General features: G+C 39.2%; 1 protein-coding gene across 3 annotated transcripts in view; it reads right to left on the bottom strand.

Annotated features, from left to right (window-relative positions):
• PUS10 (pseudouridine synthase 10) overlaps positions 1 to 15604 on the bottom strand; it is a 33812-nt gene that overhangs the window by 12613 nt on the left and 5595 nt on the right. For all 3 annotated transcript variants that reach the window (XM_076335154.1, XM_076335155.1, XM_076335156.1), the window contains exons 4-8: positions 15357 to 15443; positions 8821 to 8855; positions 6254 to 6365; positions 4471 to 4532; positions 1825 to 1870 (exon numbers count right to left, since the gene is read on the bottom strand). In XM_076335154.1, coding sequence (XP_076191269.1) covers positions 1825 to 1870; positions 4471 to 4532; positions 6254 to 6365; positions 8821 to 8855; positions 15357 to 15443 — 342 coding nt within the window. The remainder of the gene's footprint in view (positions 1 to 1824; positions 1871 to 4470; positions 4533 to 6253; positions 6366 to 8820; positions 8856 to 15356; positions 15444 to 15604) is intronic.

The following is a 15604-nucleotide window of genomic DNA, read 5'->3' as shown; positions in this document are numbered from 1 at the left end:
TGATAACTCAAGTGGGGCTAAGGCAGAAAACACTGAATTTAGGTTCCTAGAACAGGAGAAGTAAGTGTTGTAACAGGTGAGGCGGAATCCTACTTTAGGAAGGCTGAGGACAGTAGGCGGTCTCTAAATGAACCTCCCTAATCAAAGCATGGTCAGCTATGAGATCGAACCATATTGTCCAGGGTTTTATCCAGTCAGGTCTTGAAATCCTCCAAGGACGGAGTCCGCGCACCCTCTCTGCGTAGCCTGCTCTACTGTCCGACTGTCCTCATGGTAAAAAGTTTTTTCCTATATGTACTCTGAACCTCTCATTTCAACTTATGTCCACCATCTCTCACTCTTCCACCATGCACTGTGGTGAACAGCCTGGCTCCCTGTTCTCAGTAACCTCTCTGTTGGTACTAGGGGGAGATTCAGTTGGGTCTTCCACAAAGACTTCTCTTCTCCAGGCTGAACAAGCCCAGGTTCCTCAGCCTCCCCTCCTAGGGCATGTGCTCCAGCCCCTTCACTGTCTTGGTGGCCGTCCGCTGAATTTCCAATTTAATGATGTCTTTTTTGCAAACTGGATTGGGGATTTGGAAAAAACAGGGAAAAATACCGGGTGACTGACTGGGACAATTTGCTCTAACACAGAGTTCCTGGATGCCTTCAGGAAAGCTGCTCTTTCTCTTTCTAAGCATAAACTAGAGATAATAGCACTTCCCTTCCTCACAGAACACATGAGCTGGAAAACCCTTAAACTAGCAGCAGGTTTAAATAAGTCTCTACAGCAGATGAGACAGAAATTTTCACTCAGAACCCAGTTTTTATACGACTTCTCTGATTAACACAGCCCTTGAAGCTAGCTTCAAGCACAGCTTCTTTGTAAGGATGAACCTCTGACAGCTCTTCAGAGTTGGTATTTTTTCCTTTAGATTCCCCTACATCTCGTTGCCTGTGTGGTTTTAACAGCCAGGCCCTGCTGGTTTAACTCCTTATGGGGGATTTCCCCCCTTTTAACGGAAAGCAATGCAGCAAGCAGTGAGTTATAACAATACAATCCTTCTAAAAAAAGACTCGCATTTATTGGTCAGGTGGAGTAGAGTAGGCAGAATTCCTGGGTCGGACTGCCTCAGCCAAATGTCGGTAGACTCTTCACCAGAAAGAATAAAAGGCCTTGCATAGGCTTCTGATAGAAGTTACTTGTTCTTCTGATCACACCCACTGGCCTACTTATATCAGTTTCTCTCCAACTGTTTTTTTATTCTTACATGTCCTCTTTTCTGTCAATGATTGTGTGTGTGCTCACGGCCTGCAACAAGTGGCAAGGTCCCTTTTCTTTCCTTCCCCCCCTCCAGAGGTAGACAGGATAAAACCATCCTGCATGTATTTTGTCTTTCATTCAGATCAGAGGACATGAAAACTGCAGCGTGATCATTCTCTTTCGGCTGCGGAGTCTCATCTTCACAATGTGACTTATCTGAACTGTTTCACCCACAGAGAGCTTAAGGATCATCTTTTATGCTACTTTTAATGCATGACAATCAAATTCCTAGATCTTAAGGGAGGTATTTACAGAGAACGTTCCTAAAATTATGGCCTTTAGACAGTCTGGAAAAAGAACGACCTAAAGAAAAGCACCAAGCGCTTAGTTTTCCTAAGCGGAGAAATGTTAACTGAATAAAGGAGACAACTTTATTTTCAGGCAACTGAAAACGAGAGATTTTTGATGAAGGAAAACCAGACATTAAACACTGACTGAATACCTAGAGAAGTTCTTCCTTGTAGCTACTGCCGTGAAATTCTGAATGTCAGAAAAGAAATACAACAATGATGAGATCCTACCTGTTTGTTCTTCGCTGGTTTGAAACAGTCTGGACAGGCTGTGGCTCTAAATACAGAAATGAAAATTAGCTGCTACTCTTACAGAAAAAGAAATAAACAGGCAGGCAGACAGACTTATAAGCATAGCAGCTACATGGTCTGTGTACCAATATGTCCAGTATCTCACTTCCACAGCTTAGCACAGAGCAGATTTTAAAATTAACTTTATCCTAAACCACAAATGGCGGAAGGTGTGTGTTGCTCGATCTAGGGAGAAGTCACGGACAAAGCTGCGTAAGCCTCTTCTGCTCTAACCAACACAAATGTGTCTCAGCTTTGAGATGGGATGGAAAAGCACACAAGAAGTTTAGCTTTCAGTCCTTTCCAATCCTTCTCAATAAAGATAATGACTAACGTTTAAGTTCTGTGCAAGATTTGCTGACATCTTGAAATCTATACTTGCTGGTCTTAGCCAATGCACACTGCAAACTAGAGATTCAAATCGCTGCTTCTGGATAGGAAAATTCAATTTACTACAGAAAAAGTAACCCCAGGTGTTCGATACCATTTGTGCTTTGCCTCTTCAAAAGGAAACTATTGGTTGTTTCACGAAAGTGAAAGCCAAGTCAGTGAAACACTTTTTCTGAGTACTGTAGAGGAAGTTGCTGTTCCTATTAGTGGATTTCTATGTATGCAGTTAGAGATGATTTCTAGCCTACAACACAATTTATCATTTCTTGCTGGTGCTTTTCAACGCTTCTATAACTACTTTAGACTATAAGGAAGCAGGTCTGACCTCATGCCGTTTCTATACAAGCAACTTGCCTGGCCAGTTTGTGACACAAAGCGTCACAAATTCCCTCTTCCGGAATTTAAATATCACCTTACCTTTAAACATAAATCTCCAAATATCAAGTAACAAGAGCCAATTCAATCTTCCATGTCAAACCAAGGGTCATTTTAGCACACCTATCTACACATGATTGGGTAAGAACAGCTTGAGAGATGAGAAACTGCAGATGCCATACTTGGAAATGCTACCCAAAAGCATACCTGGAGGACTTCTCCAGGTTGAGACAAGGTCCTACTTTGCTTCCACAAAAAACATGACTGTCATTACTAAAGCTGTGACAATTGCCAAATTTACCATATTTACATCAAAACCAAACCATTCCCTCAGAATCTGCCCAGAACCAGCCATTCACATACACAGAATACCTTGACGCCTGAGAAACTACTATGTAATTAAATTAGGTAATATGCTGTTACTTAAGAAAAATGTCTAAAACCTTAATTGCTGTTTAAGTATGCTACAAAGAGAAGGCAAATAAAGGGATAGTGTCAGGTCACATGGAATAAACCTGAGTAGTGGGAATGTGGAATGGAACTTCTTTACAGCTTTCACCTCTATAACTATTCCCCTTGGAGCGCTAGCATTGGCACCATAACGTGCTCGACATCAATGTTTTTGAAACGTCACAGAAAGGATGGAAGGATGAGCTGAAAATAAGAGCTGAGAGGTTTCAGAGGAAGGAAGAGCACTACAGCAAACAAGAACTGATCAAGTAAAACTAAATAAATAAGAACAAAAGGGTGCAGGATCCAGAAACTTTTGAGATTTTACAGGATTGCAGGTAACATTATTTAGAATTGTAGTTTGGCCCTACTACTTTCTCCCCCTTTTGCCCGGTCTTGAAGAAGCTGGAAAGGAAGATGCTCAGCAAATACCAGTAATCAATTCTTCCTAATATCTGGTCTGTCACCAAGCATGCACTCCCTCACCCTCTACCCCAAGGCAAATGAAGGATGCAGCTGCTGAAAACCAAGAAGGTGGCAGATTGGGCATTCAAACAAAGATCACAAATTGCCAGAAGGGGTAAAATAGGGGAAATATATAAAGGCTGCAAAGGAAATCTCTAGTCTCAAGAGATGAAGTCACTATGAAACAGGGAAGTCAGAAATTCTATGCCGAGCCTCTTTCTATGCTAAGATTTAACTTGCAGCAGAGTGCAAGCAATGAAACCGAGTGACACTTAAGTTTTCCAGGAAGCATCAGCAACCAGCAAGAGTGAACCTAATTATCCAGAATATACTACTGCTAGATTTTTGAGAAATCAGACTAAATGGTAGCTAAATTCACAGAAATATTTTGCTGAGCAGATGCTCTAGTGGGCCAGGCCAAAAACTATGTCTAGTGGCCAGGGAACTTCTGTTTGTTTTAATCAACCAGCTAAGTTGGATTAACTCACTTCAAAGCCTTCCCTCCCATCCATGTCTCCTGTAAGAGCAAGAAAACCTAGGCATGACCTCAAAAGATTCCCCCACCTGCAACTACGTGGTTTGAATTTATTTTTTAAAATGATACGCTCTATTGAAGAGGGTAATGACTTTGAAAAGGGCTGAAATTAAACAACGTATATTAGAGTTCTCCTTCCAGTTCAAATCGAAATTCTGGATGATTTTGTTTATTGGCTTTAAAGCACAGAATTAACCAGACAGAGATGGCGTAACTTTAAGTTCTGCAACTCTATCTGAATATGAGGAAGTTTAGATGCAGGCCCCATTCTAGTTTATAAACACTGCATAGTCTCATCTGTAGCAAATCCAAATCAACAATGTTGCACAATATTTAGATAAAGATCTTTTGTTATTTATATAAAAACTTACAGGAAACGGCACTCATCCTCTGTTTCCGGGTGAGCAAAGACCACGCTAACTTCAAACAAACTCTGAATTAAAAAAAAAAAAAAAAAAAAAAAAGAAAGAAAAAAGGAAGGTAATACTTTGTTAAACAAACAGGGAGGATATTCTCAAGCATCCTCATTGTAATATTAGAAAAACATTAAAGAGGTAGTCAAAAGAGAAAGTTACCCATTTATTCTACAAATTCTCTAAAGACATTAAAACGTGTGCCATAATAGCATTTGCATTTCTGAAGTAACCAAAGATGATCCGAGAGCACTTCAAAAACATGAGTGACCTACACATCATAGATACCAGCCCCATTTTGCACAGGGGGAACTGAGTCAGAGACAGTGTATGCTCAAAGCCTATTACGGTCACTAAACTTCACAAACCTTCTGGGAGAGCAGAGCATAGCGTGGAATAAAGATAAAAACCCTGTAGTAGTCACCATTGTAAAATTTTGTCAGGGGCTTCATCTGCAATGACTGGATGGCCTTGGGGCAAAGAAAGGCAACATGTCCTAGTGGATTGACAGCTAGACCAGAAACTCTAGTGTAATCTCAATTCTACCCCCAATTCCCTCTTTGGCCTTGGGCAAACAACACTCATTACTTCTGTTATTCAGATACCAGAATATCTCAAGAGGGCTATTGAAAAGATTGGCTAATATTCAAGTGCCTTGTAGATAAAGAGCACTAGACAAGTAACTTTTATGGTACAGTGCTGTCTGGAGTGGCTCGGTGCCTAATTGTTGTAGAGCTTTTGCTAACTTGGTATGTAAGAAGTTTGTTTCTTCTTGGATCATCTTCAGGATAACCGAGCGTTTCTTTCTTCATTAAGATAAAAGGGACGTTTTCAATTAGCACCCCTGGGAAAAGACAATCTGTAATTATTATGGAAGCTGACAAACTAACGTACAGACTAAGTGAGTCTAGTCCTGGGGTCAGTCCTATGGCTGATGACCGGTAAAAACTGCAGACTGCCTTGTCCTCAGCAGGAATTTTAGCCATGTTTGCAGAAATTTTACATTCAAGATGATGGTGTTTCTCAATTGGTCTGGCAACATCTGAATGTCATGTTCAGTCAATGCATTTCAGAAACATTTTAAGACTGTTAGTCAGAATCTGAAAGTTGAAAACAGGGTTTGAAAAAACATTTCTATTGCCTACTTACAGGTATTGCAGGTTCCAACATGCCTATCTCTAGCATTCATTAAAGTGAACAAGGACCAGTCTGTCCTCTTTCAGTATGTTTCAGAAATACATTTTATCCACGTAATTTAACATGCTAACAACCTGAACAATTTATCTCACAGAGCAGTAACAGCGTTGGCAGTAATAGGAGAGCAAAGAAGGCATGTGTGAGCATTCCTTAGCCTCTGGAAAACAGAGATCCTGGAAAATGAGAAAACTGAAAAAGTCGCATTGATAAAAGGAGGATGGCAGCCCAAGAGCAAGAGATTTAGCAAAAGACTGCGACGGTTTCAGGAGGTGCAATGATCTACGTGTACAAAAGTGAAGACTGGACCCCTCAGTGTTGAGACTTGGAGACCTCTGGTTAAAAGACCTTCCCCCTTGCTTCCCCCTACAGTGAATATAAGAACAGTGCAACTTGTTTATCTGTTAATGAGGGGAAAAAAGTATGTATTTTTATTTTTTCCCCTCATATATATAAGTGTATAAATATATATATACACACACAAACACATATGAAAAAAAAGAAAAAAAACAGAGAGAAAAAAAGTATTTTCTTATTTATACGACACCTTTCCATCGGCAGGAACACCCAACTCTTCTGACAACTGGGGATGAATAATCCACTTATAAGCTTCTTTCAGCTGAACAATGTCATCCTTTGCCAAGGAAAGGCCCAGTTTTCTGAATCACATACACAAAGAAATAATAACTTGCACAGGAGTCTGTCAAAGATAGATACATGACATACAGTATTTCAAGACAAACTTAAGTAACTAGTGCCAAGTAAACAAGCAATGCACAAATAAAAAAGGACAAAAGTACTAAGCATGCAGACCATGGCATGAAAGAATGAAAGGCTGTTCCAAGACCTCCTACAATGGCGTTGAATCTTTGTATTGAATTAACAAAGCGTTGAGGAAACATTAAGGCCAGACCAGAATTCCAGGTAAGATGTTTCCCAATAAACACGTAAGAGTTTGGCAGAGAGTAGCTAAAGGTGTAGCTACTCCAGCTACAGTCAGCTCAAGCCAATTTAGGACTATGTTGCCTCCTCCCTGCCTCTGGCCATGCATTCCTGCCAGCACTTGCATGCTGACACTACACAGCATGGTAAGTAATACTAGTCCATTGATCCCATTTAAAGCAAACCCTAATCCACCAAAGAAAGTTTTGTTTTTCAGCCAGATCAGTGAGATGATGAGCTCTCTGGGTGGTCACATAAGCACTTCTTTTAACACAAGAAAGACAGAAGGTACATCCAGATGGAGGGAAGATCCTTCTGAGAGTAAATCAACATCTAGTTCAGCTTAAGTAAACTGAGTATCTGGATCCTGCAGGGCAGCACCTGTGCTACTTGCTAAGGAGCCTCCTGTCCAGCTTCCAGCCTAAATAATATCTTGTTTTGCCCTGTTTCTATTTGCCAGTGTTTTTTTTCACTAACATTTAAAAATAGATTCTTTTTTTTTCCTGTGTAAAAGAACATGCACTGAGGAAACTCATGCCATAGCTTCACGGTAGATCAAAAGTTGCAGAAGTCTTTCCAGAGTCTACCTGGAGAAGAGCTGAGAAAGAGATATGCACAAAAATACTTTGTTTACAAAAAAAACCCCAAAAAAACGTTAGACTTATTTTTATGGTTAAAAGGGCGATCCAGTCCTTCATTAAAGGAGGGCATGAACTCCAGTGGGCACAAATTCCTAAAAGGAGAAGCCCAGATGACCACCTCAGTTGACCTTGCTGGGACAGGCTCTACTACCTCTGTAGGTACAAGACCAGGCCTCGACTCCTGTGCCTTTGCCTATGGAGAGAGAAATTGAAAGGAGCAGATGCCTGTAAGGATACCAGCATATGATTTCAAACCACTTGTTTGGGAACTTACAGAGCAAAGCGCATGTCCTCCTATAAAAATGGCACCAATGGTAGGCTCTGTGGGCAATATTTGCCCTACAGGGTCTCATCCTCTCTCAAGCAATTTAACGAAACAATTGCTTTTAAATTAGTCTCAAAGTAGGAAGCGATTCATCACCTTTTAGTCTAGCTTTCTATGAGTATCTTGAAATGGTACTTCCAGCCAAGATGGCTTCCACCAAAGACTAGTTCAGTATCCTCAACTAACTTTGAGACAGGTGGATTTCTTTCCTCTTGCCCACAAAGATAATTTATCTGTTCAAAATGGCCCTAATATGTTCTCATTTGTTCTCATTTGGCCAGGCACGGGAGTGTCCTGGAGTAGACAAAGAATCAAGCGTTTAAATTGATTTTAAAACACTGAGGTATAAAAAAAGAAGAGTCAAAACTAACTTGCACCCACTGCACTAATCTCTTTCTCGCTACACTACTGACTTTTCACCATTATCTGACTAACAATTTTCAGTCACTATTAATGTAAGCTAAACCTGAAGAGGTCTGTATTTCATTATGTCTTCCACGTACAAGAAGATTCTGGCTCACAGATGGCATCTCAGGACCATTAAGCTAACTCAAAGCTGTACAGTTGGACAGACAGCCTGCACTCCAAGTTGAAATGCCACGTCCTAGCTATAATCACACTATGAGGCAAAAGAGATAAGAAACCCCAATTAAGGTCAAACCAGGTAAAAAAACCAAACCAGCTGCCATCTTATCCTTCGTAAGCATCAAGTAAACTGGACAATAGTATCATAACAAGACTACAAAATTAACTTCTTGCCTGCTCAACATTTATATAGACAAATGGTGTCTATATAAAGGAGTTCTTGTCAGACATACGGCAAAAGCTATGGACAATAAAAAGTAAAAAAAAACCCAAATAAAATGACAGCACATCACAATTATGAGTTTCCTTATCATTAGTTTTGAAGGTACAAAGTAAGTTAAAATCTCGTCCGAGGACATAGGAAGTGAGTCTACATATTCCACAACTGTTAGCAGAAGTACCTTTATATGAAAGCAACTGTCTTGACCTTGAAAATACAGCATTAATTGCTCAGTTAAAATTTTCTCTTAACGTACATGTCTCAGCGGGTCCACTGCATTAAGTGGTTTCTCATTTCTACTATGCTGGAAAAAAGTTATAGTAAGAGTATCTCTCCTTTCTCTAAATCTGGAGAACTCTCTAACAGAAGTGGTATGAGGGTTGCCAAAAGAAATTACTCACCCCATTTCCTGTTTTACCAGCAGCCAAGCAGCACGCTATAGGTCACCAGCCATGCCCAGGAAGAAGAGGGGGGGGGAAAAAAGCAAGCGAAATTAAGGCTCAAAATTCCCAACAATTTGAGAGGCTGTTAGCAGAAGGAAAAATGTTTTAAAAACTCAGGACAAAAAGAAGTATGAGGATTTTAATTTAGCTTTTGCTTTAGAAGTGGAAAGATAGAATTGGTGTTCATTTTTATTTGTAAGACATCACTTTGCAATTCACCTCAAATCCTATCTGGCTTTAAAAAAAAGATCAGGCTGCATTAAACACACTTTGAAACTTGCTATTAACACTGTAACTAGAAAAAGACTCTGACAGCCTAAGTCAAGTGCAACTAGCAGTTATCTACCATACAGAGAAATGAAAAAAAAAAAAGTCTCAATGGATGGTATATGAAAACTGATTTGACATATAAATTAAAAAAAAAAAAAAATCAAATTCAGTTATCATCCATTATAAAAAACATGAAATAAAAGACATACTTGGTCTTATGGTAATCACGAACCCTTTCCCTGAGGATTGCCCCCTTATTTAAAGCACACCACTTTAGCACAAGGAGACATAGGCTGAATATGAGAAAGCTGAGGAACAGAAGGAATAATTCTAGAAATCAGAGGGAGCTTTTAGTACAAACGCTTGAGTTCACTAACATTTATCACAGAGCATACACAGGAATGGCTGGAAGATGTGATCTGAGAATCACGGGCAGATTCAACCTTGAATTCTCCTTTTTCATTTCCCAATTACCCCTCTGTTGCTTTGTGCAGATTCTCTGTAAATACCATCTTCTGCAGCTCCTGATACACTTCTTTGAGCAGAGGTTCCAAGGAGTAATATTTGCTTTACATCTGTGATCACAGGATAATTCAGGGACCTCAGGAGGTCTCTATCCAACCTTGTGCTTATAGCAGGATCGGCTATGGGCTATGAAATCAGACAAGGTTGCTCAGGGCTCTATCCAATGAGTTCTTGAAAACCTCCAGTAATGGAGACTGCACCACCTCTCTGGACAACCTGCTCTAATGCTCGGTTGTCCCGAATCCGTGCATTGTAAATACCTCCTCAAACTCTACTCCTCTCCTCTAGCAGCCTTATATATGTAAAGAAACATAACGTAGCAGGCCCCTTAGATGCGACGCTGCCCAGGAAAGAAGACCATGAACCATCACTTAGGTGTCCCAGCCAACAAATGGAACTCAGCAGTATAAGAATTAACAAGGGTTATAACAAAGATCAAAAGCAGAATTAAAATTACCAGTGGTATGAAAGGACAATAGAAAAAATCCAAAAGTAAGCACAAAGGAGCAACAGCCATCAAATCAGTGCAACACTAACGGACTTGAACAAAATTAAAAACGATCAAGAAACTGGACTTCCAGACAACACTGCTTATGCCAAAAGCTTCCAAAAGCATATCTTTCCCAAACTCTGCTCTGGGGAGCCAAACATTTTAGAGGTGCATCTCTTTGCGTTCTCACTCACTTCTCTTTGTACTGACATACTGATTCTACAAAATGATCTATTACTTCAGTGTAGTAATTGTTCAGCACTTTAGGCTTTAAGTTTTGCCCCTGCGTGGGCCAAGAGTGACTGCCATTCTCTGCACCGCAATGAAAACATACCTTACTAAACTCAAGTGCATTACAGTTAACCAGAATTTTAACTTTGACCTCAAATGGTCTTTCTATTAGGTCTTTAATTAAGTGGGGAAAAAAGTGATGTTGGACACAGGTATTCAGAAGACCCGTACAATGTTTCCATTTCAACAGAATGCCTATCGGTGCAAAACCAATTAATAAGAAGAGAAAAACTCTCCTCAAAACTTCCTACAACGAAGCAACAACAACAATAACATTCTCAGTTCTTCCTCCACTAACAACAACAACAAAATACATTAAGACTGGCAGGATGCCACTTGACTAATAGAACCCGTACTGTCAATACACAGTCTGGACACCTAGTGTCACCATCCTCACTGAAGATGAATTCCAAAACCCAAGTTGTTTGGCTTGAAACAATTACAGTGAAAAAAAAAAAAATCAAAATTAGTAGTTTTCAATCTGTGGACTGCAGACTACTAGTAAACTGTCAGAGAAAGGTGACTCCATACACTTGTCATAGAACCATATATACACTTGCAATGTCCACAAGACATCTCAAAAGCAGGGAACATCACTGATTTAAATTCTTCAGAATTTTAAATCCCTTCCCTGTCCTTCATTCTTCATATATGGTGCTTTGAGAATAACCTCCCTCCAAACCCTGTCGAAACAATTACTGTCTATTGTCAAGGAAATAATTCTAATGAAGAGGTTTGAAAACATGTATCAAACTTAAAGGAGCAGAGCCAGGATCACATCATCTTTTCACTGATATCAGAAGTAACCACATCATAGATCTCTTTTACAGGCTGATCGAGGAACTCAACCAAAAAAATGTCCATTATCCTTCCTTTGGTACATCTAAGAGAATGAGGGAATCCTAAAAACAGTGCTAGAAATATTAAGGGGAAACAGGGATGGCGGAGAGAGAACACAAACTTTGTTAGATACAGGATACACAAAACAGCACGCTACTGAACAAAATAAATATAGTTGTATTGATGGAATACTGTTTACTCAAATTCACTGTGATTCAGTGTCCTGCATATGTAGACAGTATGAGTAAGACTGCTTCACAAAACACCATGAAGTATATTGTAATTTGGTTTGCATAATAACCCAGATACAATAATAAATAAAAATAGTTTCCAATTGAAATTCCTTGAACATAATTCTGAACTAGAGAATACGACAACCATAGAACCAGGTCTAGAAATCTGCGTTTGACAAATGCCAATTTAAAAAAATCTCATATGCCTTGATTTAAAGAACATGTAGGTTTGGTACTCAGTCGGGTGGCTAATCTCACTCCTTTCCCCTGTTTTACAGGGGTACAATTACAAAATAGAGAAAACTTCTGCATGTAAGTAGCTATGCTAAAATGAGACCACAGGTCAAATTTCAGCTCCTCTCTCTTGACTTCAAAACTGAAAGAGAATTAAAGAAATTACTTTTCCCTTTCAATTAGGAGGAAACAATAAATTAGGGTACTGCGAGCACAGAAGCCAAAAGATCCCAAATTCCAAATCACATTCAAACACCAAGCCAGCCAAACCCCTCTACTCCTATGCCTTCATTCCCCTGCTCTGCTCTCTCCCAGCTGTACGTGAAGCAGGGGATCAGATCCCTCTACTTCGTAATTACTTTATGTTTGTGAAGTGGTTTGAAAATGAAAAATGCTCATTACAGAGCTCAAGCCTGCAGGGCAATGCTTAACAGCAAATATATTTCTGAAATACACTAGCTCAGGCACTATATTGATTACAAGCTGCAGGATATTATTCTAATGCTATCTGAGGGATCACAGTGGCAACAGTTGAAATACTGTGTGCAATCCCAGCCACGGCATTTTTTCACTGTATTAGAAAAGAGCTTTGAGATGGGGAATTCCACGATGAGGTATACACAGTCCTACAGGGAGTAATGACTACAGATGCTATTTGCATCAATGTCCTTGTAGCAAGTACCAGGATGATGGATCACAACTGAGACTACAGACACAGCTAACAGTCACCCTTTTGAAGGGCATGACTCACTTCATATTCTAATATAGTTGTCTGACATAAACTTGGGACTCCTGCATTTATGATTTATTTTAATTGAATATCCTACTTGTGGAAAGAGGTGATAGCTTCTTTGCATTGCAGATACAAATACTATGCAAATGTAAATTTTATGTCCCACTCTTCTTCAGCTCCTATCGTACATTTTAGACTTGGCAAGATGACAACTGTCATAATTAAATTAGTTGAAGGTAATATTAAAAGGCAGTTTCTGATTTTTTGTTAAAAGGAAATCAGAGAAAATCTGTGTGTCATACAAAAGGTCAATGGGAGGGAGGCTGTCTTTGGGCTGTCCTTTTATGATAAAATTACATATGTTCTTGTACAGTGCAGTTCAAAGAATTAAAAGCAGAATTTAACAAAAGACCTCTTTTCAACACAAAGCATTCTGAGATATTTGAGATATTTTGACATATTATATTACTTATTGCTTTTCTGTACCTGTAAAACAGGAACTGTTTTTAACAATTGTTTTCTGAAGTGATAACGGATAGGTGGTAAATAAACCCCCATGATTTTTGAAGAGCTTCTTTCTCCACCATCACCCATTTTCACCCCTTCAGTTAGAGCACAGCTACACAAACAGCTGATTTAGCATTTGCAAGGCTGAAGGGATGCAATAGAAGGGACAGCAGGGACTTCCTAATGCAGACCTGCTCCCCGACAAACCAAAACTGTTTCCAAAGAGAACAGATCTGTTTTTGGAGCTTCCTACTCACTCATCTCACTCCACCTATTCATTTCTGGACCCACATCACAACTTTTATTCCCTTGGTTGTACCAAGCACTGTAGTATTGTTTGTTTGCTTGAACATAAGGACAAGATACTTTGAATGAAGCAGATGGACAGGTTAAATGTTACATCTCATCCCTTTTATCAAACTAATAATTTATTGCACTTGGAAGACAAAGTTATACAAAGCAATAAATCTGGGTTTCTACCAACTGCATTTGCCAAGTCAGTTTTCCCAGTCCACACAGTTCCAGTTTATCATCAATATTTCAATCAGCAAGAGGAACTCTCCGAAGCACACTATTATTTTTTGCTTCCATTTACAGCCAAGGCTGCCACAAAAGCAGACAGAAACACTTGCCCTGCTTGTTGAGATTAGTGCGAGAACATCACTGAGCTAGAACTGCAATGCAATAACACCCTCTACCGAGGCATTCTGGCAAAGACCCACAAGGAGGGTGAGGAAGAACAGTAGCATCAATTTTTTCTTTCCTCACTTCCGTCGTTATATAGCTATGCTATGGGGGGGGAAAAAAAGTTATTTTTAAGCTAGATAAAGTATAGCTGTCAAGCTAAAGATGCATAATGGAAATGTATTGAGAACTTGATAACACGGGAACTGCAGTTGGGACGCTAGCCAAAAGATTCCGTGTATCACTTTGTTTTTGCCCATTGAGGCTATAATGAATAGCGTTAAGGGAGGTCTCAGTAATGACTAGCAAAGATAGACTGGAAATGGAAAAGACCTGACCAATAGTACCCTAAAAATAATAAGGCTCCTCTTTTTTTAAACACCTAAGCTTACACCAGGCACAAAGTTAGAGTAAGTTTGACCTACATTTGGAGTTTTACAGAGCATCATGGGCACACACGCGTGCATCCATATACTCACCTAGCCTGAAAGTGGTTTTTTGACATATCTCATTTTTTGGATGACCATAAAATCAAATGGGAGTAAGGAGAGTTCCTCCATTCAGAAAGCACAAAGCAATTTGTTCTGGTATTATTTTACCAGACACAGTGGCAGCTGAAGCAAACACACCAATTAGGCTTAATTTCAGATGGGAAGTAGAGAATCTTATGTTCAAGAAGACTTAGAAGTAGAATATATGTTAGCACAACGCAGCTATTACACTGGCATCTGCCTGAGATGCCAGAACTAACAGTACAAATCACCACTAAAAGTGTAGTATATTATTTAACAATCAAACTGTGTGGGATAAGAACAGACCTCACCCTAAGTTTATATATAAATCCAAGAAGAGCTACACTTCTTTCTGCCACGTTCACTGAAGCTTCTACTACATCTTACCACAGCAGGCATTTATCACAAAGATTTACATGTTGCCCTTTAGAATAGTATTTTTGCATCATTTTTTATCAGAAAGCAGAGGAACATCGTAAAACATCTCACAACTAAGCAAAAATTGGCATTTTCTTGATCAAACTATACTATGCTTAGCATTCTTCCTCAATTTAAAAAAAAAATTACCAGGGTTATACACCTCTCCATGTTATCATCATCTTCTGTAATTAAATGACTGAAATGTAAACAATATAAGGTTGATTAAAATTGCCATCAAAATCAGTAGTTTTACAACTGCTATAAACTGTAGTTTTACAAATCTAGACTTTCAATAATGCCCAAGACAGGTGACTATTAAAACATGTATTTTCACATCATTTAAAATGCTGAACAGTTAAAGAGTTCATCTTCAAATTCCTTCATTTGTATTCTGCACTACCAATTATCATTTATTTCAGGAAAGGCACCAGCTGTGCAGTTCCTTCTCCGAGAAGATCCACAAAGCAGAGCTGGCATCTGTACCAAAGGGAACAATACACCGAGGGTTTAAAGAAACTCCTTTTAGATTTTCAGATGTAAACTCCCGGGCTAACTGAAAACTGAAGTGACTCAGACACTTTATTAATTAAAATAATACCAACAAGGAAGGGGAGAGCAGACTTCACTTCTAGCGTGTGTTTTTGGCTTTTTTAAACAATAGCAATTAAAAATCAAACCACCTCCAGCTTGTACATTCCACAGTTACTTTCTTTAATACGCATTTAAGTTATGAAGAAATATCTGTAAACGCTTACCTCCCTAACAGACAGCTGTGGGGGTAGTGACACAGAGAATACAAAACTAGTGAACTGGTAGTCAGCAGAATTAACCTTCTGGCACACCTGTAAGAGAAAGATTTTAATATTAAACCACAGCAATGGAACCGAGTTGATAATCTTTTAGGATATTCTTTATTCTAGTGTAATCACTGTAAATCCATGTTAATACACATTCAGACAGATGCCGAACATACAAACCCGAGTAATCCCTAACAACTTATTGA

This window comes from Aptenodytes patagonicus, chromosome 3 (assembly GCF_965638725.1).
Source record: "Aptenodytes patagonicus chromosome 3, bAptPat1.pri.cur, whole genome shotgun sequence".
In the NCBI taxonomy this organism is placed as follows: Eukaryota; Metazoa; Chordata; class Aves; order Sphenisciformes; family Spheniscidae; genus Aptenodytes; species Aptenodytes patagonicus.
The sequence above is the reverse complement of the archived record's forward strand: the minus strand, read 5'-3'. Positions and strand labels throughout refer to the sequence as shown.